The 15,155-nt window shown below is 37.3% G+C and overlaps 1 protein-coding gene across 1 annotated transcript in view; it reads left to right on the top strand.

Annotated features, from left to right (window-relative positions):
• The window catches only part of LOC150076868 (uncharacterized), a 238,521-nt gene that overhangs the window by 98,801 nt on the left and 124,565 nt on the right, over positions 1-15,155 (top strand). The window contains exon 4 of the mRNA XM_090385707.1: positions 5,216-5,316. Coding sequence (XP_090241833.1) covers positions 5,216-5,316 — 101 coding nt within the window. The remainder of the gene's footprint in view (positions 1-5,215; positions 5,317-15,155) is intronic.

The following is a 15,155-nucleotide window of genomic DNA, read 5'->3' as shown; positions in this document are numbered from 1 at the left end:
CCAGGTGCAGAAACTTAAAAACTTGTTTTACCAACCACATACTACTACAAGGAAAATTACAGGTGACAATTTGATTCCTGGTCAGTTCCTAAAGAAATGGAAGCTTCTGATCTACTGCCTCTCCAAGATATATGGTCCCATAACTGAAGGTATCATGACCTGCATGGAAGCTAAGGAAAAATCTTTATTGGGAAATGATGTAATATTAGCTAGCATTTATGTTGATCTCAAGTACCGATGTTTATTAACATATGGACAACAAAGCAAAGGAAGCTTTATGTGATATAGCACTCAGAATAAGAAACCCTCAAGAATGCTCAGCCCCAGGAGATGAAATACAAAGCAATCCACCACCATCATCATCATCATCAGCCATTTTCAATCCACTGCAGGATGAAGTCCTCTCCAGCAACTTTCCAGTTCCTTCTGTTTCGAGCACTGGCCATCCATTTACTACCCAAAAACTCATGAATTTCATCTATCCATCTCCGCCTTTATCATCATCATCTAATACTAATTCTGAAGATGAGTTTGAGTTTGAAAAGATTATTGACAAACAGCATAGCTTGAAAGGCTGTCAGCTGGAATTAGAAAAAGGCATACCACATGTTACTCATATTAGTACATTGACTAAATTCAAGTTAGAAGTATGTATCACTGAAGTTGAAAAAATTGATCATCAATCAAAGATGTCAGTAGAAGATGCAATATTAAAGTACCCTAAAGTCATACGAGATGTTGCACAACTGGTGTTTGCATTTCCCCCTACTCAAGCTAGTGTAGTGTTTATTTTCAGCTCTAAAAATTATTAAATCAGATTTGAAAGTATCAGTGAAAGAGGATTTGCTTGAGGTAATCTTATTCTTAAAAACAAACTATACATAATTAAAAATTTGAAAATTTTTAAATATACCCATCTTTTACATAATGTGGCCCTGAACCCCTTGCATGGACCCTTTCCAATTATGCTATACATAATTAAAATTTGAAAATTCAGTTTTTAAGGAAATTAAAGTTAATTTGCATGTTTTTATATGGCAGATATAAGTCAGTATTTTTTCCTATAATGCAATAAGTTGTTTTCAATTCATAATTCATTCATTTTTGTTCATTAAATTAAAGATCAAATTAACTGTATTTTTAGCCTACAGTGTAAAGATCATTCCAACAGTGTTTTCATTTGTCAGTTGGGCATGATCATTGCTCACTTCAACAGTTCAAAACTAAATCAAGATTTTGATAAATTAGAGGAGACTGAGCTGGAGCCAAACATTTGATAAATTAAAGGAGCAGAAGATGGAGCCGCAAAATTTTCTTCTGGCTCCACTGCCCTGGTTGTGAAAACAATAGAGGCAACAGATGAATTTGACAGAATGGGGTGGAGAAATTTTAAGCCAGAAAGGATTAAAAAGAGAAGATTCCAAATTACTAATTCTCTTATGGGGAATATCAGAGTGGACGTATCAAGTACCACCTTTGAAGCGAAAGGAATCATGCAGAGAATAATTTGGATAACCAATATAAGCAATGTTGAATCAACTGACAGTTGGGATTCTGTCAAGGAAAATGAACGGGTCTTGACAGACTGTAAGTGGAAATGGACATCATTGAGATTGAAACTGAGACCACATATGTTTGTGAAATGAATGAGGAAGTGTTTTGGAGGTTAGAATTCATATGTTTAGTAATAAGAAAAGGTGGGTAGGACATGTTGTATAAAGTAATGAAATTTTGAATATGACATACAGACGGCAAGAAAATATACCCATCTTTTACATAATGTGGCCTTGACAATGCCCCCCCCCACATACACAGTGCTTGGACCCCTTCCACCTCCACTATCTAGCAGAGTAGATGCAGTGAAATTATACACTAGCTGATCTGGAAGCCTCCTAGAGAGTTAGCAATAGTTCAATCTGTTAGACTGTTTAGTAGCCAGTCTGAACTATTTAGCAGCCAGCCATTTTAGAGTGATATCATACTGTGATATCATACTGTGCATGATAGAAGAGATGGGTGGAAGAGAGTTTAATCTGCAGAGTAAAGCTCTGGAGACTAAACATGGGTTCCACCACTTGAAGCCTCCAATAAGCAAAGTGGTGGTATTTCACTGGTTGATGAGAGTCAACTGTCACCTAGTATTGCCTGGTATTGACAGAGGGGCATTGCTGCATGTGGTGTTGTATTTCACGACTTGCATGATGTTATACCCACGGTTACTAACAATCCCAAAATTGTGAAGGTGCAGACATAGGTTTTGTTTGTTTGTTGCAGAATGACCGAACTTCACCGAAATTCTGTCCACTTGATTCTAGTGATACTTCTGTCAAGTGGACAGAACAGTGTGACATCAGTTCCATCAACATTTTAAACTCCCAGGTGGCAAGCCCAGCTTGTCATATGAGAGAATGTCTGTGTCAGCCTCAAGGACCAAAAATTAAGAATTATAGGTAATGTATAGTAAATTATTTGGACAATTTTAAGGTGATTTCTGAGTGCACGCATGTTGGAAAACTAAATTTTTTGCTCAGTTTTGCTTTTTGCAGTTAGGTAAAATATGTTGTAGTTGAGTGGTCAGACGCAAGGGTACTATTGCACACACCCTTAAGTGGAACGAGGCTCAAGCCCATAACTGCTAAATACAATTAATGATTATATTTATGATTTATTCTAATAAACTCTTCTGACCTGGTGGTCATCCCATAAAGATAAACACATAAGTATATAATGGCAGTTTGAGCTACACCAGGACTATTACAGATGGAGTCCCACAAGGCGAGGTCCTGTTGTATCGTGTTCTCAGCTGTTCCTGTGCCTTTTGTGACAGGCCGAACTTCACATCATCATCTTTGCTGATGACATGAAGCTGTTTGCCCTTATCAACCCTGGAGACACTGCTGACTATATCAATGCCTTAATCCTACAGAAAATCCATAACCTCGAGGCCTTCCTCTCCATTTTCAGTCTTTGCATCAATCCTATAAAAAACAGTTGATATTCTTGCTCAAATGGAACCCAACAGTGGTGCAACCCTTTTTGAGAGGAGCCATGATTTCTGCTGTCCAACAACAACAACCGATTTGGGTGTTATTTTTGATCAAAAGCTCTCCTTTCTACCACATATAGATCACCTTCAAATAAATTTCTGCCGACATCCAATGGATTCTTAAGCAACAACTTTTGCATATCCATTACCAAGCTGTTGGGTGAAAATACATTGACCTGTGTATATCTAGTCATTCTCTATGGCACTGAAGTGTAGCCTTCAATTGCTACGACACATTTTAGATAGATATTTGTGGGGAAATTCTGGCTGTCGAAGTCATCCATATGAAAATTTCGGCTTCACCCTGCACCAAGGGACCACCCAGATAACAGCAACCCCCTAACATCAGACATCTTCCTTCCTTCATTAGGACTTGTCTTTGCTGTCAAAGTGGTGGTTGGCATTATTTCCGAACCAGATTTCTGGGCTAACTGTGGATGGAAGATCTCAGTCCTGAGCCTTAGGGCCAACAACCCAGCCCTTCAGGCCACCCCAAACTGCAAACTGGTTAAAGTTACCTAATCGGTTCCTCCCTGGAAGTGACCTTTACAAGTTCTCAGTTGATAAAAAATATAGGTAGACCTTACTCCATAGAACTCCTTCTCAGACACACGTCATAGGGTATTAGAACCTGCACCCGAGAACCTTTCCACTACTGCTGTGGTTCCATCACTTCAATGTTCCAACCTTTCTGTGCCTGCTGAGATAACTGTGCTGCACTATAATGGAGTTCTCCATAGACAATAATTTTACTTCCCAATCATTATGATTAAATATTATGTTTAAATATTATGAATAGCTTGTTTACGTGCATTTTTTAAAAAATACTTATTTTTTCGATTAATATGTAAATAAACACTCCTGTGTCAGCTGTGTTACAAGTATTTTCAAGAGGAATTCCCTTTTAAAAATCTGTGGCTTTGACAATTGACTTTCTGTGGTTTTGCATTGCATAATGTGTGATATCAAGTGATCAGATGATTACTTGATGTTATGTATAGAAGGATTTGCTGTAATGCAAGATGTTATTAACTTATATTCAGATCTGATCTGATGATACCACAAAATAGGTTTAGAAATATTAGGCTGGAGCAGGAGTCATCAACCTTTCCCATCATTGACCTACTTTTAAAGAAATAAGTAGGTTAATGATGAAAAAGAGGTTTTCAAGATTGACCTGTCACATTTTTTTTACAAGTGTGTCTATTTTAAATAAAATGCAGTGGTTGTAAAATTATTATAATATTTTACTTTAAAATAAAAACTAAATTATGCAAGTAATTAATGAAATTTCTGATATTGGTTGTTCTCCAGAAAATTATATTATATTTTATATTTTTTATTCTCTAGACAACAGTCTACCAAAATATGCTTTGTGATTAACTATTCAATTGTAATTGAATGGTCAGTCACATTTGCTGGTCTATGGTCTAGAGGATTATGTTCTGAGGAACATACTGCCTAGTTGAGGGATAAAACTGAGGTCCTTCTGTTATGTCTTCAAATTCTTTAAATGTTTAATGAATGATAGTACCTGCTTTCCAATGTTTGAAGGGGTTATGGTTCAGTTAAGTTTATACCACAGTTCAATGCAGTAATACCAGTGTTACCTGCAATGGGACATCTATATGAGAAGATGCAAATGTTTGTAAAATTTTGTTGTCCCAAGATGCTTTGCAGTTCTTACATACATGGAATGCTGTACATCTTCAGAAAATGACAGTAAATTGTCCCATATAACATTTCCTTTTCTCTCTCTCTCTCTCTCTCTCTCTCTCTCTCTCTCTCTCTCTCTCTCTCTCTCTCTCAACAATTGACGATATTTCATATGGTAATGATCCTTGAGTTGCTTCGTGTACCACCTACATGTCTAAACGTAACAAGTTGCTAACCTACTGTTTATTGTTATTATCTTTGTGATCATTTATTTTGTGATTGATAGCACCCACTGTCTTGGTGTAGAATGTCAAAAAATCAAAATGTTTCCATGGCCACAAATTCTATTATTAAGCATTAGAATTCCACTAGTGTAATACATACGTTGGTCTCTTCATAAAATGTTAACTTTTTGAGCACTTGATACCACATGCACACAAAATAAAATTAAAAAAAAAAAAAAAAAAATCTTTTTAATTATAATTTAAAAATGATAAGTATATTTTGTTTTAGGAGAAAATCTTGATGCTCAGCATTGTGAAGCATTAGAAGAAATATTTAAAAGGGTTCAGTTTAAAAATCTAGAATTGGAAGGGTGCCATTTAGATGATGAGGTAATTTATTTGTTGTTATCATTTTTAATTTATTGTGGAAGTGTGATTAAATGGCTTAACCTTGTTGCTAGTTTAAGATAAGTGAAAAGAGTACCCGAGTATACAGTAAACTCTCTCTAATCCAGATTAAATGGGGGAAAAGTAATCCGGATTAGTGAAGCAAACAATGACAAAAAAACTTAGAACACAAATAAATGGAAAATTTTAATGATACAGGTAGTGCTGATGGAAATAAATTTAAAAAATATATATCACTGTAGAGCTTTATTTAAAAATTATAAGAAGACAATATATTTATCCATTGTTAGAAGACCCAGAAGTTGTACTTCTTTTTGAACATAATAATGCAGGTTTGAAGAAGCTGTCAGGTTTTGTCTGAACAGACCTTTGCTTGTGGTTCTTTAATTAGGATCTCTCTCACAGTTCTTAGGTGTTCATAATACCCCTTCAATTTTTGATTTGTTGAAGAGTCCATGAAATTGATTACTGCATCAGTGCTATCTCTTGTGGAGCTAAGAAGTTTCTTCTTAATTGTAGATTCTTGTAGTTCACCTAGTTCATTGCCTGATTCTTCTTCTATAGCAGAATCCTTAATAACATCTGCAGCAGTTTCTTCCTCTGTCAGAAGCTAAAATCCAGGATATTCTTCCAGTTAAAGCCAATCTTGGATATTTTCTTGTGTTATTTCAGTCTCTCCAGCTGCCTTCAACACAGTCTGAAAAGTCCTAATCCCTTAAATTCAATATCACCATCTGTATTTTGTGAGAGGTTTTTCCAGCCATTTACTAAAGTTTACTTTTTAGTCTCTCTCTCTCTCTCTCTCTCTCTCTCCCTCCCCCCCCTCCCCGTGCATTGGCCCAGTTGAAGATAGCAGACTTGATATTTTCCAGCATTTTTCTTCCTCTTGTGTCGTTATCTTTATCCATTTTATCTTCCAACACTGCCATCACCTCATTAAGGAACTTTCATTTGTAGAGCCTCTTGCAGGCCATAATGATGCCTTGGTCCATGGGCTGTATTAAGGCAAAGCCAAGCACTCTATTTTACCATCCTTACTGGACATATTTTCAATATCTGGATGTGCAGGGTCATTGTCAAGGATTAGAAGTGATTTAATCTGGTAATCTGAAAATTTCAACACTTCTTTCTGGGGTACCTCTTGACTTCGGGTATGAAGTGGTTATGGAACAATTCTTTGCAATTTATTGTGTGAGCCAAGCATTTCATGAGTTGTAGTAGACAACAGGCAATATGTACATTGTCTCTTAATGCCCTTGTATTTTTAACCTTGCCAACCACAACAGGCTTTAGCCGATGAGTTCCATCTGCACTGGCACAAAGAAGTGCTGAAACCGTCTCCTTGCTCTTTTTCTGCCTGGTATTGACTACTCTGTACGAGAGGCTTGTGTATTATCTGGTAGACCATGCCAAAACAGTCCCATTTCATCAGCATTATATATTTGAGAATAACAAAGACCTGATTGTATTATTATTTCATTTATTTTTTTTCTGAATGGCTCAACACCTTCAACATCACTTAGGGCTTCATCACAAATTTTTCTATTAATGATATTGTACCTTTGTCTAAATCATCACAGCCATCCTGAACTGCAAGTAAAATTGTGTAACCTCAAATGCTTTGCAAACTTTTCTGCTGCTGCCTTTAGCTCAACACCATGTATGCCAACACCACGTCATTGTTCCTGTGAATACCACTTAGATGCAGCTTCTTCCAGCAACATTTCTTTTGGATTTTTAATGTTTTGTCTGTCTATTTGATACACTGCTTTTATCAAATTTTAAAGTAACTATTTGCCTTTATAATTTTTTTTTTTTTTTTTAATATCTGACACAGTCTGTTGGTCAGTACCAAATTCTTTAGCAGTTTTTTCCAGGAATGCCATTTTCAAGTTGTTCTATTACTTTGAGATTTTTAATAATAGTTGAAGTAACGTGTCTTCTTTTTATTACACTTTTCAATTCCTTAGAACCCATAATTATATAAAATATGTTAACTTATGTGTATAAAGTGCATCACCCCTTAAAATCGCAATTGTCGTCCAAATAACTTAAATATATGGCAATATTTCTTACAGATTGCATCAGATAAGATTGATACACGTAGGTGATGATGTAATATTGCATCAGTGGTTACTTTCAGCTATATAAGCACGCTCTGCAAGCATTCCAGTCATTCCTTGCATGTGTCAGGTGGCGAGTTACGTGCAGTTGATGCCACAAAGAAAGAGTGCTATTGTTGCTTTACGTGAGGAAGGATGTTCTTCCCGTCATATTGTTTATAGAGTGTCTTTTAGTCATTCGACAGTAAGCAGATTTCTTTCCAAACTCAAGAATACTGGTTCTGCTGATAGGAAAAAAGAACTGGACACAAACGAGTCTCTACGCCAAAACAGGACCCCATTTTGAAGCGCTTATGCCTTAAAAACCGTAAAGCTTCTTCATCTGAGCTGAAAAGAGAATGGGAAGAACATACAGGAGTGATAGCAAGTGCAGTAACAGTCAGAAGACACCTCTTCAAAAATGGACTTGTAGCCCATCATCCTAAGAGAAGCCCCTCCTCACACAAAAAATGAAAAAGGCCCGATTAATTGGTGTAAGGAGCATGTCAAATGAACCCCCGAACAGTGGAAGTCAGTATCGTAATTGGCTTGCACCTTCACGATGGTGGGACTGTTAGTAATCCTCAGTATAACCCCCATGCACAAGTACATGGTGGGTGACCACCCAGGTGTGAACCAACGTAAGCAGGGGTCGAGGTGTGGCGCCCACACCACATGGAGGAACGCCGCCCCTCTATGTTACCAGGCAGTACTAGGTGGAAGATGACTCTCATCAACCGGTGAAATACCACCACTTTGCTTATTGGAGGCTTGAAGTGGTGGAACCCATGTTTAGTCTCTACAGCTAAGTTCCGGTCAATCCTTCCCTATCTCTTCCATCATGCAGTATGATTGATGACTTTTGAGGTTATGATGAACGTCGTGGCGAGATCCAATATTCCTTACATTTCGAGGGTACAGCTCTAAAACGGTTTTCGCAGGCCGGCTGCTAGTTAGTACACCGGACCGGACCTATTGGTAACTCTCTAGGAGGTTTCCGGATCAGCTATTGCTACCTCTACTCTGCCAGATAGTGACTGGAGGGAGTCCGAGTAGTGTGTATGCGGGGAGCATTGTCGAGGCCACGTTATGTCAAGGATCTGGGTATATTCTTACCACGTGTACGCCATATCCAAAAATTTCATTACTTCATACAGCATGTCCTACCCACTTTTTCTTACTATTGAATACACCATGAATTGTCAAACTAAACGAGCAAGCTTATCTGCGAAAAGATCTAAACCTCCCAAGGACTTCCTAATTCATTTCACAAATATACGTGGTCTCAATTCTAATCTCAACGATGTCCATTTCCACTTGCAGTCTGCCAAACCTCATGTACTTTTTCTGACAGAATCTCAGTTATCGGTTGATTCAACTACTGCTCATCTCAGATGCCCAAATTATTCGCTGTATGATTCCTTTTGCCTCGAAGGTGGTACTTGTGCATATGTCCGTTCTGGTATTCCCTGTCAGAGACTTGGCAATTTGGAATCTCCTCTCTTTGATCTTCTCTGGCTTAAAATCTCTCTACCTCATTGTGTCAAATTCATCTGTTGTCTCTACCGTTCTCCCAACTCGACTAATCATTTGGAGCTCTTTGACTTCCTCTCGTTGCAACTTGACTTTCTCCAGTCCAACTTTCCTAACAGTGAGGTAATTTTCCTTGGTGATTTTAATGTTCACAACCCCAGCTGGCTTCCGTTTTCTAGTCACACCGACCCAGCTGGTCGAGATGCTGAGGCTTTTGCAATTACTAATGACCTAGCACAGATTGTTCATTTACCTACAAGAATACCAGACAATCCTAATCATACAGCCAATACGCTTGATCTTTTTCTCACAAACAACCCTTCTAAGTACACAGTCGAAGTGAGAGCTCCTTTAGGCACTTCAGATCACAACTTGGTGATTGTCTCTTCTCCAATGGAACCTTTATCTCATGGCTATTCCCAACCTCGTGTTGTTTGGCATTACAAGAATGAAAAATGGGATGACCTGCGAGACTTCTTTTCTTCTTTTCCTTGGTCGGATTACTGTTTCAAAAGTTCTGATGTCAATGTTTGCTCAGATCGTGTCAGTGAAATTATTCTTGCAGGAATGGAATCCTTTATCCCACACTCCACTTTAAAATCTCATCCTTTATCTAAACCTTGGTTTTCCAATAAATGTGCTAAGGCTGTCCAAGAGAAGAATGTTGCATATCGTAATTGGCTTGTTTCTAATTCTTCAGTTTCATTTTCTGCCTACACCAAAGCTCGCAACAATTGTAAAGCAGTTATTAATCAGTCCAAACTAGAGTTTGAACAGGCTAAGAGTAGAAAACTTGCTTCTTGCCCTAATGGTAGCCGAGCATTCTGGTCTCTTGCCAAAGCTATTGGCCGCAACTTTTGCCCATCTCTGCTCCCACCTCTGTCCAAACCAGATGGTTCTGTTGTCACTTCAGCCAAGGATAAATCTGACCTGCTAGCATCCCATTTTTCTTCCATCTCATGTATTAATGATCTTGGTAAAACACCTCCCACCATTCCCAACACACTCCATTCAATGCCTCCTGTGGTCGTCCGTCAAAAGGATATCAGAAGAATTTTGATGAATCTCGATGCTAAGAAAGCTCCAGGTCCTGATGGTATTTCTCCACTTGTTCTCAAAACCTGTGCTCCTGAACTTACTCCTATTCTTTGCCGCCTTTTTTCACTTTCTTATTCTAAAGGTGTTTTTCCTTCTGCTTGGAAATTTGCTCATATCCAGCCAGTTCCTAAAAAGGGTGACAAATCCCTCCCATCCAATTACCGTCCCATTGCAATTACTTCTACTCTTTCTAAAGTAATGGAGAAATCAATTAACCACCAACTCTTAAACTACCTAGAAACCTTCCGTCTGATCAACGATCACCATTATGGATTCCGTCAGTGTCAATCCACTGGTGATATTCTGGCTTATGTTACCCATTTATGGACTAATTCAATGGAAAGATTCGGTGAAGCACAAGTAGTTGCTCTTGACATCTCAAAGGCTTTTGATCGTGTTTGGCATAAAGGTCTTCTAAACAAGCTTCCAACTTATGGTTTGCCAACTGTTTTTAGTAATTGATTATCCAGTTTTCTCTCTGATCGCTCACTGAGGGTGATGGTTGATGGCTCTCTGTCTTCTAACTTCTCCACTAATGCCAGTGTCCCCCAAGGTTCAGTTCTTTCCCCCACTCTTTTCCGCTTGTATATCAATGACCTTCTTCCATTGACTGGAAATCCTATCCATAGTTTTGCCGATGATAGCACATTGCATTCCACTTTCCATTTTGGGAAACCTTGTCCTGCTCAATCAGCTTCAACTTCTCGAAAATCTGCTACCAATTCCTTCAATGCCGATCTTCAGGTAATTCTCCAGTGGGGCAAAGACAACTTAGTTGATTTCAACCCTTCTAAAACTCAGTCTTGTCTTATATCTCGCAAAAAGGATTCTTCTGCTCCTATGCTTATCTTTGGTGACACTCCGATTTCTAGGCAAAATGATATATCTCTTTTGGGAATTACCCTGACTTCTAATCTCTCTTGGCACAAGCACATTACAAATATTGCTTCCTCTGCATCTAAAAAACTTGGTTTTTGCTCTTTTGCTCTCGGCGTTACTCTTCTTCCAAACAGCTGTTCACTCTGTACAAATCTCAAATCCACCCTACCATGGAATATTGTTCCCACATCTGGGGTGGTGCCCCCAAAATCTCTCTCAGGCTTCTTGATTCCATTCAGAAGAGGGCAGTTAGGTTAATTAATGATTCATCTCTAACAGAGTCTCACCACTCGCTGTCTCATAGACGTACTGTTTCTGCTGTATGCCTCTTCTACAGATACTTCCATGGGCACTGTTCTTCTGAATTGGCTTCTATAATTCCCGCCCTCTCTTTCAAAACAGTCCGAACACGTGCAGCCACCAGCCAACATCCATTTACTGTCCAACTTCAAACTCACAGAACCAACTTTTCATTTTCCTCGTTTATTCATTCAACTGCCGTTTTCTGGAGCAACCTTCCTTCATACGTATTTCCTGAAAATTACAGTCTACAGAGGTTCAAGTCCAATGTCAACAAATATCTTATTTCGTCTTCTCAACCTCCAACCCAGCATGGTACTAAGTACTATAGGTTCTAATACCTCTCGTGTTTGGGGTTCACATAAAAAAAAAAAAAAGTTATTTTCTCAGATGAGATGAGAAGAAATTCAACCTGCATGGCTCTTATGGGAGACAAATGATTCACTGTAATTATGGTGAAGAATACCATCCAGATTGTATGGAGTCTACAGTGAAATTCTCTACCAGCCAAATGATATTGGGGTGCATTTCGTAACGTGGAGTAGGTCACCTGCAGTTTATAAAAGTAAACAAAAGGCAAATTGCTGCCAACCATTTGAGTCCATTTCAATCTACCGAGTAACTGCATCTTTCAGGATGACTCTGCTCCTTGTAATCGGGCCGAAAAGCGTAAGCAAGCACTTCTGTAGTTACTTTAACTTCGTTTTTGCATTAGAGGTTCGACAGTAATGTGTTTACATATGTTACAGGTGAAAAATTGGTTGGCAGAATGGTCCATTACAGTTCTTCGCTGGCCAAGTAACAGCCCGAACCTGACTAATGTAGAGAACTGTTGGCATCGTGTGGAATCTACAGTTGCCAGAAAGAAACCAAAGACCCTTCATCAACTTCAGGAAGCCATAATTTGCATTTGGAACCACGAACTATCAGTTGATTATCATTAGAAATTGATCTTGTCAATGCCTCAACAGTGTGCTGCTGTCATCAGGGCCAGAGGCAGTTCAACTAAATATTAGTTTGCACCTGGCGAACTTCCATATAAAATGATAAACTGAAGCAAATTGAGGGCTTCTGATAACATTTCAGCCATAATTGTCGTGTTTACCAAAACTGTTATATAAAGGTTTCAAATGGTCATTTTGGAATATTTTGAGAGCATCTTGTCAAATATTACTTAGCTTTGCCTTAACTGTTAATAAATACCTTTTGTTTATATTTCTGTTTGTGATGCTAGTCATTAATGTAACATACCATTGCAAAAAAGGGTTAGAAATGTGAAATTCCTAGGTGATGCACTTTCTTTGAACACTAGTATATGTATAAAGAAGTACACAAATGAAGTGATATAAGCAATAACATCTGTCCGACTCGGAGTCAGCAGCAATACTGAACAACATGCAAGGCTAATGTATGTTCTGCCACTCTTTGCACAGTCAATCCGCATGCAATCAGAGTGACTCACCTGCTCACCTGCATTGCCTTCCTAAATCTCATGTCTTTCAGAGTACTCAACTATGAACAGAATTTTTATATTTCGATCCAGATTAGTGAGGGTTTACTGTATTTTAAATAAATGTTATTTATCCATAATAGTATAATTCTCAAATATTATGCAAAAGCAACTTAAATACAATAATATTGTGTTACTTTATTTTATTATGTGAAGAATAAGTTTTTATCTTGTTTAGCAAAAGTCAGAAATGAAATTTACTTATTCAGTAGTGATGTGTCCTGTTATGTTACTACTGAATTTCCAGATCCTACTAGTTGCATTATTTTACCCACTCACTACTAGTCAATATGCCATCATTATTATTTGTTTAATTTTATTTGAAATATATTAAAACTTCAGAAAATCCTTGTTATCTTACAGTATATGTTGTATGTAAAATTATGTTCAAACAGTTTCATGTAATATGCTGAGATAAAATCCTTTGCAAGGTCAAGCAAAAAAATTTTTCAGCACTCTCACATTGCTTTTTCTATGATATTATAAAATATTAATATTATAACATTACTGACAGCTTAATGTTTTAAAATATTAAACTGTCAGCCAGTTTAGAGTCTAAAGAGCCTTCAAGCTTGGTATTAAAACTAAGTATGGATGAAAATTTTTTTAACTAAATACAGATAAAAATTTGCCTTTCTGAAATATAAGTTTTATATATTAAGCAGCACATTCACATGTGTTCTGGTTATGCTTTAGATGACCTTTAACTTTTACAGTCAGAATATCAGTCCTCTCACCCTATATTCATAAAACTATTATCAAAAAACATAGACAACATGCGAAGTACAGTAAGACCCCCGTATCCGTGAGGGATATGTTTCAAGACCTACCGTGAATGACTGAAACCACGGATATAAGCAAAAACCTGCTGACCCCATATATAATGTGATTTTCTTGTACATACATACGTACAGGTGACCCCCCGCTTAACACTGATCATTCGTTCTGGAAAAACAGAGCGCTAAGTGAATCCGCGCTAAGCGAGCGCCGATTTCCCATAAGGTAACATAAGTATTTATGAGCTGCGGTCGGTGCCATAGGATATTTCCTAATAAATAATAAACAGTAATGAAAAGATGCACAAATGTCGGTCAAAATATTTAATATTCAAATATTTGCACATATAAAATATTCTGCATTGCATACGTATAATTATTTGGTAACTACTGCGTATCAAAAGTAAATTTAAAATTCCAATTAAAATAATGAATTTAATTTAATTGATGAATTTAATCATGACAAATGTGTGGATTTTGAGTTGAACTTTGGCCCTCTTCCAAATAAACTAAAAGGGGTATTAATTTTAAATCCCCCGCAGCGTTACAGCCAACAATAAAGTCAACCGATCCTTCGCCGCTTTGAAACCTGGCATGTTTTTTTCTTCTTTCAATATGGAACTTCTTTTAGGCATTCGTTTCCACAAAAGTCCTGCTTCACCTATGTTAAAAACTTGTTGAGAAGTATAACACAATACCCCTCTTCAACAATTTTAACAAGTTCTTTTTTTAAAGTTTCGGCTCCTTGATCTGCACTTGCGGCTTCTCCCTGGATTTTAAATCTATTCAACCAGCCCTTACCAGTTTTAAATGGTTCCACATTTTTTTTTTTTTTTTTTTTTTAGGCGAGTTTTCTTCAGATCATCATATTGGCTAATCTCTTTCTCTCGCTCTCTTTTTTTAATATTTAACTTAACTGAATTCTGCATTGGAATATTATCTTCAATAAAATTAAAGTCTTTCCATTTCAATCCTAATAGCCGGCTTAGTCCTAGTTGCTTGCAGTGCAACAGCTATCTTTCCCGCTGCAAAAATTAATTCTTTATTTTTTTATAATTGTTCTTACAGTTAAAGTTGCAAGTCCTAAATTATGGCACACATCCGTTTGTCGTTGACGGGAATCGATTCGCTTCAAAATGTCTAATTTAATTTTCAAATTCAGTCTTTTTCTTACATTTATAGTCTTCGTACTGCGCCCAGACGTTGTTGCATTTTCATTCCTATCAGTCATTATTAGCTCTTCGAAAATGTAACTGCGTTGGTTGAATTAATTACGATACAGTGTTCAAGTAAACTTTCCGTTACGCACGATGTCTAATACTCTACCGAGTGATGACTAGACTTCGGATAAATGCATATAACGCAAATATTACAAGCAATATACTTGATCATTTTTTAAAATGTTGATCTCGGAACTACGTAACAAGTCACTGTACTGAAACTAAATTAGCGTGCGAGAAAATTTCACTGAGCATGAGAAAATTTCTCAAGTCGGCGTGGGAAACGTTTTAATGCTGTTTTGCTATTCATTTTCAAGCTATCGACTCCATCAAATGAAACGATTTCATTAAATATGCCAAAAATGCAATCTGTAAAAGAGCATTATAGTGATCTGTGACAGCG

Source organism: Mastigoproctus giganteus, chromosome 12, assembly GCF_048544385.1.
Source record: "Mastigoproctus giganteus isolate SK-2022 chromosome 12, ASM4854438v1, whole genome shotgun sequence".
Taxonomy (NCBI): domain Eukaryota; kingdom Metazoa; phylum Arthropoda; class Arachnida; order Uropygi; family Thelyphonidae; genus Mastigoproctus; species Mastigoproctus giganteus.
The sequence above is the reverse complement of the archived record's forward strand: the minus strand, read 5'-3'. Positions and strand labels throughout refer to the sequence as shown.